General features: G+C 51.3%; 1 protein-coding gene across 3 annotated transcripts in view; it reads left to right on the top strand.

Annotated features, from left to right (window-relative positions):
- The window catches only part of CLEC16A (C-type lectin domain containing 16A), an 88,753-nt gene extending 77,006 nt beyond the window's left edge, over positions 1-11,747 (top strand). For 2 of the 3 annotated variants that reach the window (XM_063143074.1, XM_063143075.1), the window contains 2 exons: positions 1,226-1,369; positions 10,465-11,747. In XM_063143074.1, coding sequence (XP_062999144.1) covers positions 1,226-1,369; positions 10,465-10,820 — 500 coding nt within the window. In that variant the 3' untranslated portion in view covers positions 10,821-11,747. Of the gene's footprint in view, positions 1-1,225; positions 1,370-5,642; positions 5,773-10,464 lie in introns of all 3 variants that reach the window. The other variant, XR_010026236.1, reaches the window with a different exon arrangement.
- The last annotated feature ends 2,418 nt before the right edge of the window (positions 11,748-14,165 follow it).

The raw sequence follows: 14,165 nt of genomic DNA on the forward strand, positions 1-14,165 counted from the left end.
TCCCTCCGCCCCAAGGGAGGACGCCTGGACATTTATTCTGAAGTCCAGGGTGTCTCTGCTCCTCTTGTATTTTGCTCTGCTGGCTTCCGGCTGGTCTGGAGAAAGCCGCCCTCCCCCTCCTTTTCTTGAGGAACAACAGTAGGATTCCAGAACCCTTTGCAGCCTCTGTGGCTTAGCTGTCCTTCCGTGTGCGTGCTAGAGCCATGCTTTCCGTTCGCATGGGTTGACGGTGAGACCAGGTGGGGTCAGGCGTTGCGTGGCAGGAACTGGGTTTGCGGCTAAAACACACCCCAGAATCTTCTGCAAAATGCAGACGGTTCTGCAGCAGATGGCGACCCGAAAAGGTTTCCCCGAAGGAAGGAAATTTGAAGTACCCACGGATGTACTAAATCAGTGCTAGGAGCTTCACGTTTTCCTTTGTTCTTTCCCCAGTTAGGGGTTTCGAACAATCCACAGAGGAGCTTGAACGATCTCTCAGTTGCTATTAATCGTGATGCCTATATAGAACCTCTGGGAGCAAGAGCAGTCTACCACTGAGTAGCTCTTGCTGCAGTGGGGCGGGGACAGACATTGAGAGGGGGCTACAGTTGTCATGTCCTGCTCTGGGCTTCCCAATCCACCTATGGAGGTTGTGGGTTCTCCACCCCTGCTCCAACTGTCAGTTCCCTGGACTGCAGACTGTGGCCATAAACCCCAGGGCCACTGAGGGTGGGCTGCTGCTGCTTCACCCCCTCCACATATCAGCCAGAGAAGGAACAGCGGCCGGGGAGGCTGCTTTGCCCTTCCATGCCAGAAAAAACACCCATAAGAACTGGTGCCTGAGTTTTGCTTTCTTTCCTCCTCCCTCCCAATCCCTTTTCCTTTCATGTCGTGTCTTTTCATTTTTAAGCTGAGGCCAGGAAATTGTCTCATTATAAATCCATGTAAGTCACTCAGTATCTTTTGGCTGAGGAGCAGGGGGAAATGCCGTAAATAAATAAATTAAAACCCTGTGGCTGGCCACGTCCTGGAGAAGACGGGTCTTTGGACTTCTCCAACAGGGCTCGTCTTTCAGTCCTCCTGACTCATTTATCGAACGAAGTGCTGCATAGCGTGCTGTGTTTCTGTGAGATCCGGCTGGCCCTTGCTCTCCCATTCCAGCTCACGCGTGTCCCCCTGCTATATGTCACTCCTGCCTCCTTTGACCGCCTTCCCCCTTTGTAACTTCCGGCTTCCTCTCTTGCAGGTTTTGCCGTCGCCCAGTGCATCAACCCGCCCACCCCTTCGCCGCTTTCGTCACCGTCCCCTTCGTCCAGCGGGAGCACTGGACGCTGTGATTCTGCAGCCGCCAGTTCCACATCCACGCCTTCCGTAGTGCAGAGCCCATCAGGTACTAAAGTCCGTGGCTTTAAGCTCCTGCAGCCGTGGATTTGCACAGTGCTGTTTTATAAGCTTCACTTGAACTCAACGGGTCTGTTTGTAAAGAGGCTTTTATCGGCTTCTAAATGCTTTGTCTCTTGCTTGTGAATTGGAAGTTCTGGGAAACGGCATCCAGGGTGATTCAGGTGAGTCCATACAAAGCTGGGGAATGAATCCCATGCAAGTGTTCTTTCCCCCAGTGGAAACTTAGGCCTGACAAGTCAAGCATCCGGGCGAAAGGACGGAGAGGCCCACGTCTAGATCGGTGGCCGTTTAGGGCAATGGCTTCAAAACGACCCTCACAATTTCTCCTGCGCTCTGTCCGTTGGCACACGTGTTTATTCTCCAGTTCGTTCTGATTGTGTTGAATTTATTTCCCTGGATTCTGTAAATGTGTGGTGGTACTGGCAGGAGGGCTGGGGGGAAAAGAGAATTAAAACTATTTTTCAACACATAAAAGAAAAGAACAGATCCCCAGTGCTGTCCTGGATATTCCTCTAGGACAAGGCTGGACCACCTGCAGCCCTCAGCCTCATCTCAAAGGCCCTCTGCCAGCAACAACTCAAATCTCTCCCAAAAGGAATCTGTCCTTCCCCCAGTAGCCCATTGGGCAAGGGGGAGAGAAAGGTGGTCCACAGACGGAACAGCAGACTAGACCAGACTGCGGTCTGATCCAGCAGGGCCCTTCTTACATTCTTAGCTCCTTTTGGCTTCAGTTCCACGGCTTGATTGTCCTCTCCCTCACCAGGAAAAAAAAAAGCTTCCCTGTTCCTTCTCTAGAATATCAGGGCATTGTAGGCTTCCAGGAACACTCACCGGATATTTTTTTGGCTTCCCATACCTGGAAGCTTTTGCGTTTTGTGATTTGTTTTATTTTTTAAAAATAGCATAATTCTGGGAGCAAGTGCCATCCTGTAGAAATTCCACGTTATCTCCTCCCCCGCCCAGCCTTGGAAGTTTCGCAAAGTATAGGACACTTTTGCAAGAACTCTGCCACATCCATCTCGTCTGCATCATAGTGACCATAAGCATCACACCTGCATTTCACGGCTGTCCTAAACTCTGGCAAAATTCTGATTCGTAACACCAAGATCTCTCTTTACACAAATACACTTGACAGGCTATTGATCTTCTGTAAATTTCCCAAGAGAAAGGACAAAGGCCGTCTCTTTGCATTTAGTCCTGGGTAATCTTGGCTTAAATCCCATTCCATCTCTTTGCTCCCAGCTCCTGCCTTGCTCTTACCCCTTGGTAAGAGTCACTGACCCACTCCAGAGTACTGGTGGGCTGTTGTACGTTCGAATGCTGAAGTTCGAATGCTGAAGTGGTACAGTTCGAATGCTGAAGTGGTACAGTCCAGCGAGAGCAGCACTGCGTAATTCCCCCGATGTGTATTTCGACTATTAATCAATTGAATCCTGCAGTGAGTGAAAATGAGATGGAGACTGTTGTTACTCTGATCATATCCATCCATCCATGTCCAATATAAATTACTGGCAGCTCTATGTCAAATTGGCAGTCTAACATGTGACTAGCAGTTTACGCCATGTAATTGAGAAATCAAAATTGTGTCTGTTGAGGCAGGGAATTTTAAAAACAACAAGCTGTCTTGGTAAACTGCAAAATACGTAACGAGTTCGCTTTGCCAACGAAGTCGTTGCTTTCAGGAGTTCTGCCTTCTCGTTGGTCTTTTTCGGCTCGCAAGCACTTCGCGCCGCCTCGGGAGTCCTGCCCTTGAGTCCCACCGTGGCTGCCTTTCACCCTCCTTTAGAGAACTGCGAACGGGCAACAGAAGCTTGAAAGCAGAAAGCCGCAGCTTTTGCCTTGGGAGCGAGGAAAGCCCCTGAAAGGCCTGGATGTTGTTGACGGCAAACCCCGAAGGGGATTTTTTACCAGCGTTTTCATTCAGACCAAAGTACATTCCCTGAAGTTCTTTCCCCCCCCCCCCCACTTTGTGATTTGAAACTTGAAGATCACCATGCTGTTGTTTTCAGAAGAAGTTTTAGAAGAAGATTGCTGAACGGAGTGAAATTGCTTCATTTGTGGATTAAGCAATCTTTCCCCTCCGCCCCACACCTTGCTGGTGGCAGCAGCCGTGGCCCTGCCTGACACCAGGTGCAGCCTCGGCGTTATTTTGAATGGTGGTCAGGAACTTGCCTAAGTCAAGAAATGAGCAAAGTCCACAATGACTCGGGCAGATGTTCCATCATCACAAAAGCTTCCTGAATTAGAGCCGCCTTCCGCACCGTAGGGCCCTGCGTGGCTACAAGTGACAAACACTCCAGATTTCTGGTGCCTCCCCCTGCGGAGTGCGCAGGTGGGCACCGAAGACTTCTTCGTGGCTAGAACTTGCATATTAGTCCATGGCGCCGTTTCTTCCTTGAGTACAGCAATTCCTTTCTTACTCTCATTCACGAAGCCATTTTACAGACATGCTGACCATGTGTAGGTTGCCTTTGGAGTGTGGCCAGCGCCTTTCATAACTGGGCTAATAGCCTGGAAGGCTTTTTTCCCCCCCCTCTTCTCCCTAAAACGGCAACCTTGGTTTCCCTGACCCATTGTGATTGCATATTTAAAATTGTATGTGGTTATAAGGAACTTCTAATCTGCTTTGCATGTTAAAAAATCTTAAAGGGGCAGGGAGATGTAGGTGCGTAACACCAGCTCTGAAATGTGGGTAGCCGACGTTTACACTTCTGCTCGGCTGTGATGCCTCTGGGTTGCCCAGAGCTGTTCCTCTGCCTGACGGGGTTCTAAAACGTTGAAATGCCTCTCTTAAGGCAGGGAAAGCTGTAAGCTGACATATGCTGGTAATTTTTGACCCCCACCTCCTTTGCCTTCCAACCGCTGGAATGTGGCCCCCCGAGACGTTCTCCGGAATGGGGTGCAGCCCTCCGCCTGGAAGAGCGTCAACAGCCCTGATTTAGGTCCTAGTGACATGAAGGCGGCGGCGGCAGCTGAGCTGTGCTCTAAGACGCAGGAAGCTGCTGAGCAGGGGTCAAAGTGGAGATGGGGTGGCTTCGTGCAAAGAACGGCTGGGCGAGGGGCGCTGAAGCAGCCCCATCCTCTGCCCTGTCAGTTCAGCCCCTCTTCCTCCTCGCCACTGCTTTCCTTTGGGGTAGGAAGCATTATTCCGTATTCCGCAGCAGCGAGCCGACGTTGCCTGCAGAACACCCCAGGCCTGCCCAGGTGAAAGGACCTAGCAGCAGGGTGTTCTTCCTCTTTGTATCTCTAACGTGTCCCTGATTCCCCGAGTGCTGGGCACAGATCGAGAGGGCTACCTACCGCAGGTGTTTTGGTGCTGCCATATTGCAGCCTGCTCCTGCAAGCTGCCCTCCGTTTCCAAAGGATTTGCCAAGGGGCGGGGGGGCGAGGGAGGGGGGCTGCTCTTTGAGACACCCACGCCTGCACCCCCTTTCCCTCTGGGGTGTGTCTGGCTCTGTAGAAAACAGTCTCAACTGACTTCCCACTGTCCTTTCCTTTCATGGCTAAATACCATACATCATGTTGTTTGTTGCGCTAGATATGCTGTTACAGAAGAGAATGTACAATGCTTTTTGTTCCACCAAAACGATCTTTTCCAGAAGCCTTTCTGCTGAATTCTGTGGTTTCCGCCTCCCGTTCCCCTTCCTATTGCTTTCCATTGGGTTTTTACACACACACACACACACCCCAACAACAACGCTGCACTTATTTTTGACTGTAATCCAAGTGCAGTATTTTAGCCTCCCGCTCTAAATGTGTAGATTTCTCCAACTTCGTAATTTATCGCCTGCTTTGGAGAGATGGAGCACGCTCAAACAATTTATTACCCTTAAGTGGGATGGAATATTGCTAACCAACCAGAAATCTGTAAAAGATTGCTCTTGCTTCGTTTTTGAGTGTGTCGTCAAGTTTGGACGCCAAAGCGTTGTCCCTGCACCTCCTCCCTGTTTCTGTATCTTTGAATGCTTCGCCGCTGCCCTCTGGCAATCCCGGCCGAGCCCACCCAAGCGAGGGGCATTCCTTAGAAAGCGCCCCGCACCGGACAGCTCCTTCCTCACCATTCTCGGTTTGCAACGGGAGCGAGGCCCGCAGGATGCCAGCTGTTACGAACGAGCCTGTGGTCATGGTTGTCTTGTTGTTGTTACTCTTAACATGTTCCCCTTCTCGTTCCCTTTCTGTTACCCCCATCGCTAACTCTCCTTCCACCCCAGCCCCATTGTGAAAAGCTCTCTGTGATCTGTCGCTGTGTTTTCCTCTAGTAAGGCCTGGCCTGAAAGGACGGCGGCGGGTGTTCAGTCTCTCGGAGGCTGACGGTCACGGTGGACACTGGGTTTAGGCCTTCCAGCGGGAGCTGCAGCGGCGGCAACAGTCCGTTCAGAATCCCTTCAGGCAGGTTTCTCGATGAGTGTGTGGGTGTTCCTCTTCCCTTCCTCTCATCCCCCCTCCCCAATTCCCGTGCTACCAGAGTGTTGCTGTGATGCCACCACACGCGCAGAAACCGCCAACGAGGCTTCTCCGTGGGGAGCCTCGTGCCCCAGTGGCTGCTCCTTCCGTCTCCCTCCCGTCTCTCTTGCTTGAAACAATCACAGCTCTCCCCATTTGCAAAAAAAACCCACACACCCACAAAACCAAAATACTTTGGGCCTCCGCTGGTGAGTGGCGGTGGGGATTCATCCAGCCAGGTTCCTCACCCTTCCGTCCTTGAGTCGTGGGAGTCGGGGAGCTGCACTTGGCGTGGGATCGCATGGCTGGGAAATGCATCTGTTGCCAGGGGTGATATTGTAAGTCCAGGGAGATAGAAAGCGAGATTTCCATCTTCCTGACCTTGCTTCAGGCAGGCATTCAGCTAGGAAAGAAGGGAGCCCCACACCCACCCTTTCTAGGACTCAGTCCCGGCAAACTCTTTTTATTGTTTTCAGTTTAAAAGTCTGTGTTGACTCTTCTCAGCTGTGCCCTGGCCATTTGCTTGTTCTTTTTGTAATAGGTTTGCTACGTGGTTTTATTTGCAACCATTTCCTTTGAGCCTGTGATGTGTTTCTTTCCTCCCTGTGTACTTCCAAACCTCCCTTTCCTTGACCCCGGGTTTCACCTGGCAGCGTGGTGAGCGGAGCAGCCTCGTCCGCTTCGGGTTCCCCACGTTTCCGGACCGCTGACGTGCCCCACTCTTCATTTGGCCCATTTCTCTAGCTGTGGCCCTGGGGGCGCTTCCTGCAGGACGCTGTTTGGCCTGAGCGTTGGTGCTAATGCCGAGGTTTTAATGTAACCCTTTTGGAAAGATCGTTTCTCTCTACGCAGAACTGAAAGGCAAGAAAACGTCATTTCACCCAAATGCTGTGCATAACAGTGTTGGCGCTCGGCGCTCTGTCTTTCCTTCGCCACCCCTGACCTGCTGGGAAAAGGTCCCCTGGCAGAACTCCCCTGCCATGTGTGGATGGCAGAAAGGGCCCTCCCCCTCTCCCCTCCCTCCCCCTCCCCCCACACTCCATTTTCATCCCATTCTCGCAAATGCTTTCAGGGAAGGAGTGCCGGGGGGGGGGGCGTCTCCCCCGCCTGCAGCCCCCTGGAATAGCCGCCAAGGCTGCCTCTTGCCCCCAGAGGCTTTGCTCGTTCTCAATTGCGACAGTTTGAAAGGCAGATTTTAATTTACCACAAGAGTTCTGGTCAATAGCATTGATAAATCGGTTCATCCACGCAGCCTGACGGAAAAGCGCTGCGGTGAATTGCGCTCATTAATAAGTCAACGCCGCGGCTTGCCGGCATATCGGGCAGCGGAGATTGGCGTGATCCCAGCGGGGAGAGACCCAGAGCTGCGTTGAGGGCAATGATCTACACCCAGCAAAAGAGTGTGTGTGTGTGCAGTGATTTTTAAGAGATGACGTGTCGGCTAACACCCGCCTCCTGGCCAAGACCCTTCTTGGGGGGTCGGGGGGTGCAGAAAAGGCCTCTGGCTTCTCAGTCAGCCGCTCGCTCCCCGTTCTAGCCCAGGAGCCGTGCCCCAGGATCTCTGGTCACGTTGCCAAGGCTCACTGGGCACTTGCCGTTCTCACCGTGTGCTGCTTCATTCCAACCTCGTGCCCTCCATCTTGCTTGGGGATGCTGGGAGATGTAATCCCACACAGCTGGAGGTCGCCAGGTTGGGGAAGGTTGGCCTCAAGATATCCCCACCACACGCGACAGCTAGGGTTGTTTGCACGGTCTGGGCCGCCCAGGCTTGAAGGACACCGTCGCTGTTCACCCCTGGTGCAACCAGGAACTGCCAGTGGCCAGGAAACGAGCCACCGTCCCCTGCTCCCCCTCTGAGTTTTGGGGCCATTCCGCTTTCAGAGACGTTGGGAGTACTAGGCTGGGTGGACAGCTGTGTCCCTAGCAGCCCGGCACACAGAAACAGCCTCATACTGTGTTGGGCTGTCAGTCCTGTAGCCCAGGATGGCTCACTGGGCAGAGAGAGGTCTTTCCAGGGTTTGAACCCGGGACTTACAAGTCCTGCTCTACCACTGGGCTCCCCCTGTTAAAGCCCAACTTATGAGTGCGTACATAACTCCTTCCTCTCCCCCCCCCCCCAAATCAGGCTTCATCAAGACTGTACAAGCCGTGCTTCTCACCCAAGCCAGAGGTGAGGAGCACGAAGAACTTGTCCACAGCTTGTCCCCTGTTGAACTGCCCTGACCAGGTAAACACCCACCCACCCCCGCCACTTGACTAGCAGAGACTGAACTTCCCTGTCTGCCTTTTGCCTTCTCAAGTTTAAAGGAACAGCAGGTGTGTCGGCATTTTCTTTTGAGCCCCGCTTGGCTTCCTCTGTTCTCGCTAAGTGGCCTGTAAGCAACGAACAGAGGGGGGCTTCCCTCCTTACTTAGCACGGGGGGGGGGGGGGGGAGGGACCAGGGGTAGCAGGTTCCTCTGAAGTGCTTTCTCTTCTGGAAGAGGTCCAGCTGTGGCTGCCCACCAAAGTTAACAACATTAACTTTTTGTTCCCCCCTGACACTAAAAACATAACACCGGTTTGGGGAACCTCTTCTCAAATAAAACCTTAAACGTCAGCAGCAAAGGGAACTGCCGCCTTTCATCTCTCCTCCACCCTTACCTCCCCGCAAAGCTCTCATTTTCTCCACTGGGGCAATTAATTTCGTTCCCCACTTCTCTTTCTTTCTTCCCCGCTCTCCGGGTGCTTCCAGGTGGAAGGCTCCCAGCTGTGCCAACTGAAAGGCCTGCCGGAGCTCTTCCGTCTTTTCCTCCTTAACAAATCTGCTAGGAAAACGTCAGAAGAAACGGTGGGGAAATGCAGGGGGGGTTGCAAATTGGGCGACGTCGTCTGGATCCCCGGTACAATTCCACGGAGGAGCCGGGGGCGGTGATTGCGCAGGAAAAGCCTTGTCTGGAAGCGCCTTTGCTGTGCTGTGCTGTGCTGTGCTGTGCTTTGCTTTGCTTTGCTTGGAGTTTTACATCACTTTGTTTTTTATAGGATTTCAGTTAATTCTGTACAAGCCAAGAGCTCACCCCACAGTTAAAGGCGGCAGCCTCTGCTGTGTCCACTCCCTGCACTGTCTTGGGGGATGCCCTGCAGATACCTTGGGCTGGAAACCACTCTAGTTGGGCGGGGGGGGGGGGGGGAGACAACCCGCCTTCCGAGTTAGAGCAGTTTAATCCCGTGCCCTTGTCCTGCGTCGAGGGGGTTGGACTTGATGGCCTTATAGGCCCCTTCCAACTCTACTTTTCTATGATTCTATGAGTCTCTTGCAGAGCAACCTCAAAAGGAGAGAGGGAATGTGTGGGATCATGTCATAAGGAGCTTGTCAAGATAGTGACTAAGCTGGGAACTAGGAAATGCTTAGTTCGAGTCTTTTTATTTTATTTTATTGCATTGCATTGCATTGCATTGCATTGCATTTCTATACCGCCCAATAGCTGAAGCTCTCTGGGCGGTTTACAAATTTCCCCTCTTCTGTGTGCCCACATTCAACTGGCCTACCTTACAGGGTTATCATAAGGATTTTTCTTTACATGGGTCCATCAACTGTGCATGGTATTTTACAAGTAAAACAGGCCAGGTCCCTTCCCTAAAAAGCTTAGCTCAAAATTGACAACGGGAGAGACCCCGGAGGAAGGGGCGGGGGTGCACCCCGTATTTCAGCCACCTGCACTTCGGTTTAGGTAATTGTTGGGCAAAGGTGGATGAAAGTAAATCTCCAGGTGTGTGTTTTTGGACTGCCGGTATTCCTGATCTCTGACCATGGTGCTGGGGACTTCTGGGAGTCGGAATCCAAAACATCTGGAGATCTGCTTTCCGCCCCCTGAGCTGTAGAAGAGGCTTCATGGAGAAGGTGAGCGTTGAGGAAGGGTTTGAGGAGCTCACAACGAGAGAATGTCCGTGAAGCCCTCTGAACCCCTCGAGGGCTGCATAAATGCTGGAGGTGGAGGACAAGCAACCGTTATGCCCCCTCTGCGTCTGTATTTCCCCGAAATCGCTCTCTGTGTGTACTCAAAGACCTTGTACCCAGAAGTGCCTGACGTGAAGGATGGTTCTGTTGATTTAAAGAAAACGCAGTTTAGCTGTGGTCTCGCAGGTTTGCGACCCATTTGGTCTAATAAATTACGGAGTATTCTGTGAGCCGCATCTGAGTATTGGCCTAAGAGGACAGAAAGCAAAACCAGAATAGTGATAATACGATAGCATAAAGAACAGTGATAAGTTGTAAGAGGAACATCATGCCACAGGTAGGACTTCCAAGCTTTGAAGCCTGATTATGAAGGTCTTGAGGTCCCCATGTCTTTGGATTTGGGGGCTCTCTAATGAGAGATTCCCCCCCCCCCCCAGGCACTGGGCTGCCCCATAGACAGGTCTAGTAATTGCAGGTCACCCTTCCCCAGCCTGGTCCCCTCCAGCAGCTCCCATAATCCCCAGGCCATGCTGACTGGGATTTATGGGAATTGCAGTACAGCACCTTGGGGAAAGCTGCTGTAGCTGACCATCTTGTAAAGCCTTCTAACTGCTGGCTAACGAAGGGGCTCTTTTGGTGTCTAAGAAGGGCTCGTTCCACACTATGGTAACAGGGCTGTGTGTCTTCTCCTTCTCTTTAACAGAAGACCCGGCAGCTCTCGAGCGGCCTCGGACCTCCTTGTCCTGCGGCCAGTTGTCAGCCGTGGACGACTCCGCGATCCACCACTCCAGATCCGGCAAGAGCCACGCAAGGCACGCAGAACCAGAAGCCGCGAACCTGTCTCCCAGCCTGATTCCTGCCCCGCAGCCCACGATCTCCCTCATCTCAAACCCCAGCACCGACACCCTGAGTGTGGAGTCGCTGACGCTGGTCCCGCCGGTGGACACGGACAGCATTCTTGCCGTTGGCTGCTCTCAGCCGCCAGCCCCGGAGCCCGACCTTTGCGCAGAAGCTGAGGACGGCGGCCTGAGTCCGTCACCAGAACAGGATGAGAAGTGACCGGGACGGAAGCAGGTTGTGTCCTTGCGCACGTGAGCAGTTGTGCGGCCTGTGGCTGGCCGACGGGTCACCTCCCGCAAACCCGGCCTCCCGGCCTCTTCAACAGTAAACGTTCAGCTTTTTAAAAAAGAAAAGATGAGCGGGATCTCACTGAAAGCCAGAACTGGTATTGCGCACTGGCGTTAGGGTGGCGGATAATTGAAGGGAATTGCTAAAGGCCTGCGCTTCAGAAGGAACCCGGGGGCTTCCCTTGCCATTTTTTTAAGCCACTAGCACAACTTCAGTGCCGGCAAAAGCAATGACGGCAGCAAAGCAAACTCAACTGTATTGTGGTCTTAACCTGTTTTGTGTGTGTGTGTGTGTGTGTGGAGTGCTTTCCACTTCACCTGGAGAAAAGGGCGATTGACCAAGGAGCCTTGGAGAAGATTTTGTTTTTTCCTCCCCCATTTGGGCAAATCTCCTTTCTAGTCTGCCAGCCTTGTTCAGTTTGTTGAGTTTCTCCTTTCCTTTCAAGGCGGCAGGAGTAGTCTGTGGAAACCCCAGCGGAGCTGGCCGCTTGTATTTATACGGCACTGTCAGCTTTAACCGTCAACTTTGTGTGTGTTCTGTGTGTCATATTTTTAACTTGAAGTTGTGGGCGCATCTGTGGCGGGTGGGGATTTTGCAAACGCAGAATAATTCTGGTATTTGGCGACACTCTAAAGCAGCCTTCCTCAACCTGGGGTGCTCCAGATGTGTTGGACTACAACTCCCAGAATGCCCCAGCCAGCTGGGGCATTCTGGGAGATGCAGTCCAACACATCTGGAGCGCCCCAGGTTGAGGAAGGCTGCTCTAAAGGGCTTATTTGGATGAACGCACTGGGTTATATTGGGCAGAGTTTTGTGTAAAGGATTTCAGAGGAACGTAAAATATTTTAGCATACTGAAGTTCTCGTTTATTTTGAGGTTTTTGTCGTCTTTTCGCCATAGGTGAACAGCACCTTCTTGTTACAGAAGCCTTCAGAAGAGGTTTTACTTATATACAAGTGAACTTCCCGTGGGGTTGGGAATTTGGGAAGGGAGAGATTTTGTTCAGTCGATTCCAGCTGTGTTCCGCAGATTGTCCGGCGTCTTATGTTTCTTGGTTTCCCAAACCTGGGCCCACGTTGCAAAATGCGCACTTCTAAAAATCCATAAATCTCCCCCCCCCCCTCATGCCGCCGTCGCCAAATCTGCATTTTCACACGTTAGCCTATGGGGGAAATGTGCCTTTTAAAATATATATATATATATATCGTGGTTTTGCATGACTAAATTTGCATACAATCCTGGAAAGTTTTTTTTAAAAGGCGGTCTGGAAGTCTGGACTCATTTGAATCGGTTGTGGAAAGTCTCCAACGTCCCTAGTTGGGATAATAGCCCTGGGTTTGATATTGCAAAGCTTCAAGCAAACTGACACAGCTGTCAAAAGTTTGACAAACTCTGTCCGGCCCATCTGAATGAAGCCATGCCCATTGTACCCCAAGGTACAGCCCCTGCCACGATGCACCCCTATTGTTGTTGTTGTTATTATTATTATTTGTATCCAGCCTTTTGCTCAATACTGGGCCTCAAGGAGGAATTACAAAAATTGAAACATACACATTTTAAGCCTAGGGAAAGAGATATTCAAAAATTAAAATAAATAAATAAATACAATATAAAACATTGAACGTTTAAAACACACAACAATTTTACAAGACCTTAACATAGATGGAGGGCCAGATTATTCCCCAAAGGCCTGTCGGAACAAACAAGTTTTTGCCTGCTTCCAAAAGCCTATCAGGGAGGGAGCCAGGGAAGAGCGTTCCAGAGCACCGGAGCAGCCACCAAGAAGGCCCTCTCCCATGTTCCCACCAAGCGCGCCTGTGAAGATGGTGGGACTGAAAGAAGGGCTTCTCCAGAAGATCTCAAAGCACGGGCAGGCTCATAAGGGAGAAGACGGTCTTTCAGATAACCTGGACCCGAGCCGTATAGGGCTTTATAGGTCCTATGGCCCCCTAAGGGAGGGGTCTGTCCACCCCATTCTCCTGAGGGGGGCGCGGCCCCACAGCAGGGGATGTGGGGAAGGGAGCGAGCATATAACTCTGTTTCAGCCTCTGAATCTTCTCTGGCTCCAAACTGAATCAACTGCAAACTTACGCGCTGGTTGGGGGAATCCGACCCTAGTGCTTGAAGTTGTTACTGCAAGCTTTGATCTTGCAGAAATATTAACACTAATTAAAATGAATGCATTAAAAAAAACCTTCAAGGTGTGCAAGGGTCCTTTTAGTAAACATGCCAAGTTTCCAGTGTCCAGCCCAGTCTTGGTGCTTTGGCACGGATGGGTGGCCGGACAGACACCCAGAGTCTTCTTTTATTATAGGCTTAGGAATCACAGTTGCATCCTTCCAGCATAGTTCCCAGCTGCCACTTTGCATTTTCGTTCTCCCCAAATCTCCGGAGAAGCTCCTCTGTTTGCTAACAGGTGTGCTTTTACTCGTTCCCTGCTTCCGTTGTTCATTAATGTGAAATAGACTTTATGTTGGGAGTTTCTGTGAGGCTTTTAATCTTCTGTTTTCGTACTTCACTAGTAATCAGGGGCGGTTAAATCTTAGCTTTCCATCAGTTGGGGAAGTACTTTAGTGTGATGTGCCTGTCGGTGAGTGACTTGAGAGGGGGCCCAGTGTTTTAGGCGCAAGCTATGATAGGCCTTGAATTGTAGGAATGCAATTAATTAACGTCCATGTCTTTGGTTATGCAAGTAGCAACTGCAGACAACTGAGCAGCCATTTCCTGACCAAAGGAGAGGGGGGGAAACCCAACCCTTTTTTAAAATTGCATGTGTATTTCAAGGACCACTCCCATTGGCACCAACAGAGGCATCCCGTGAAGTGCAAATATCAGTCCGCAAGGGGGGGGGGTCTTTGTGGCAAGTGCAGCAGCGTCCCTCTGCCCTGGAGGCTCCTGTTTATTTAAACAAACAAAGCCCTGCACATTAATTGCATTCACACAATTTACATCAGATAAATCAACCTGAAATCAACCTGACCGAGCCTGCTGCCAGCCAGATGTTTTAGACTTTAACTTCCATCAGCCCTAGCAATCCTGGAAGTTCTTGTTGTAAACATCTGGAGGGTATAAGCCGTAAATATCCAGGGATGGATCCCTGTGGTGTGGGTCACCAGATGATCAGGGGTCTGGAAACAAAGCCCTATGAAGAGAGACTGAAAGAACTGGGCAGGTTTAGCCTGGAGAAGAGAAGGTTGAGGGGAGACATGAGAGCAGTCTTCAAATACTTAAAAGGTTGTCACACAGAGGAGAGCCGGGATCTCTTCTTGATCCTCC

This window comes from Elgaria multicarinata, chromosome 17 (assembly GCF_023053635.1).
Source record: "Elgaria multicarinata webbii isolate HBS135686 ecotype San Diego chromosome 17, rElgMul1.1.pri, whole genome shotgun sequence".
In the NCBI taxonomy this organism is placed as follows: Eukaryota; Metazoa; Chordata; class Lepidosauria; order Squamata; family Anguidae; genus Elgaria; species Elgaria multicarinata.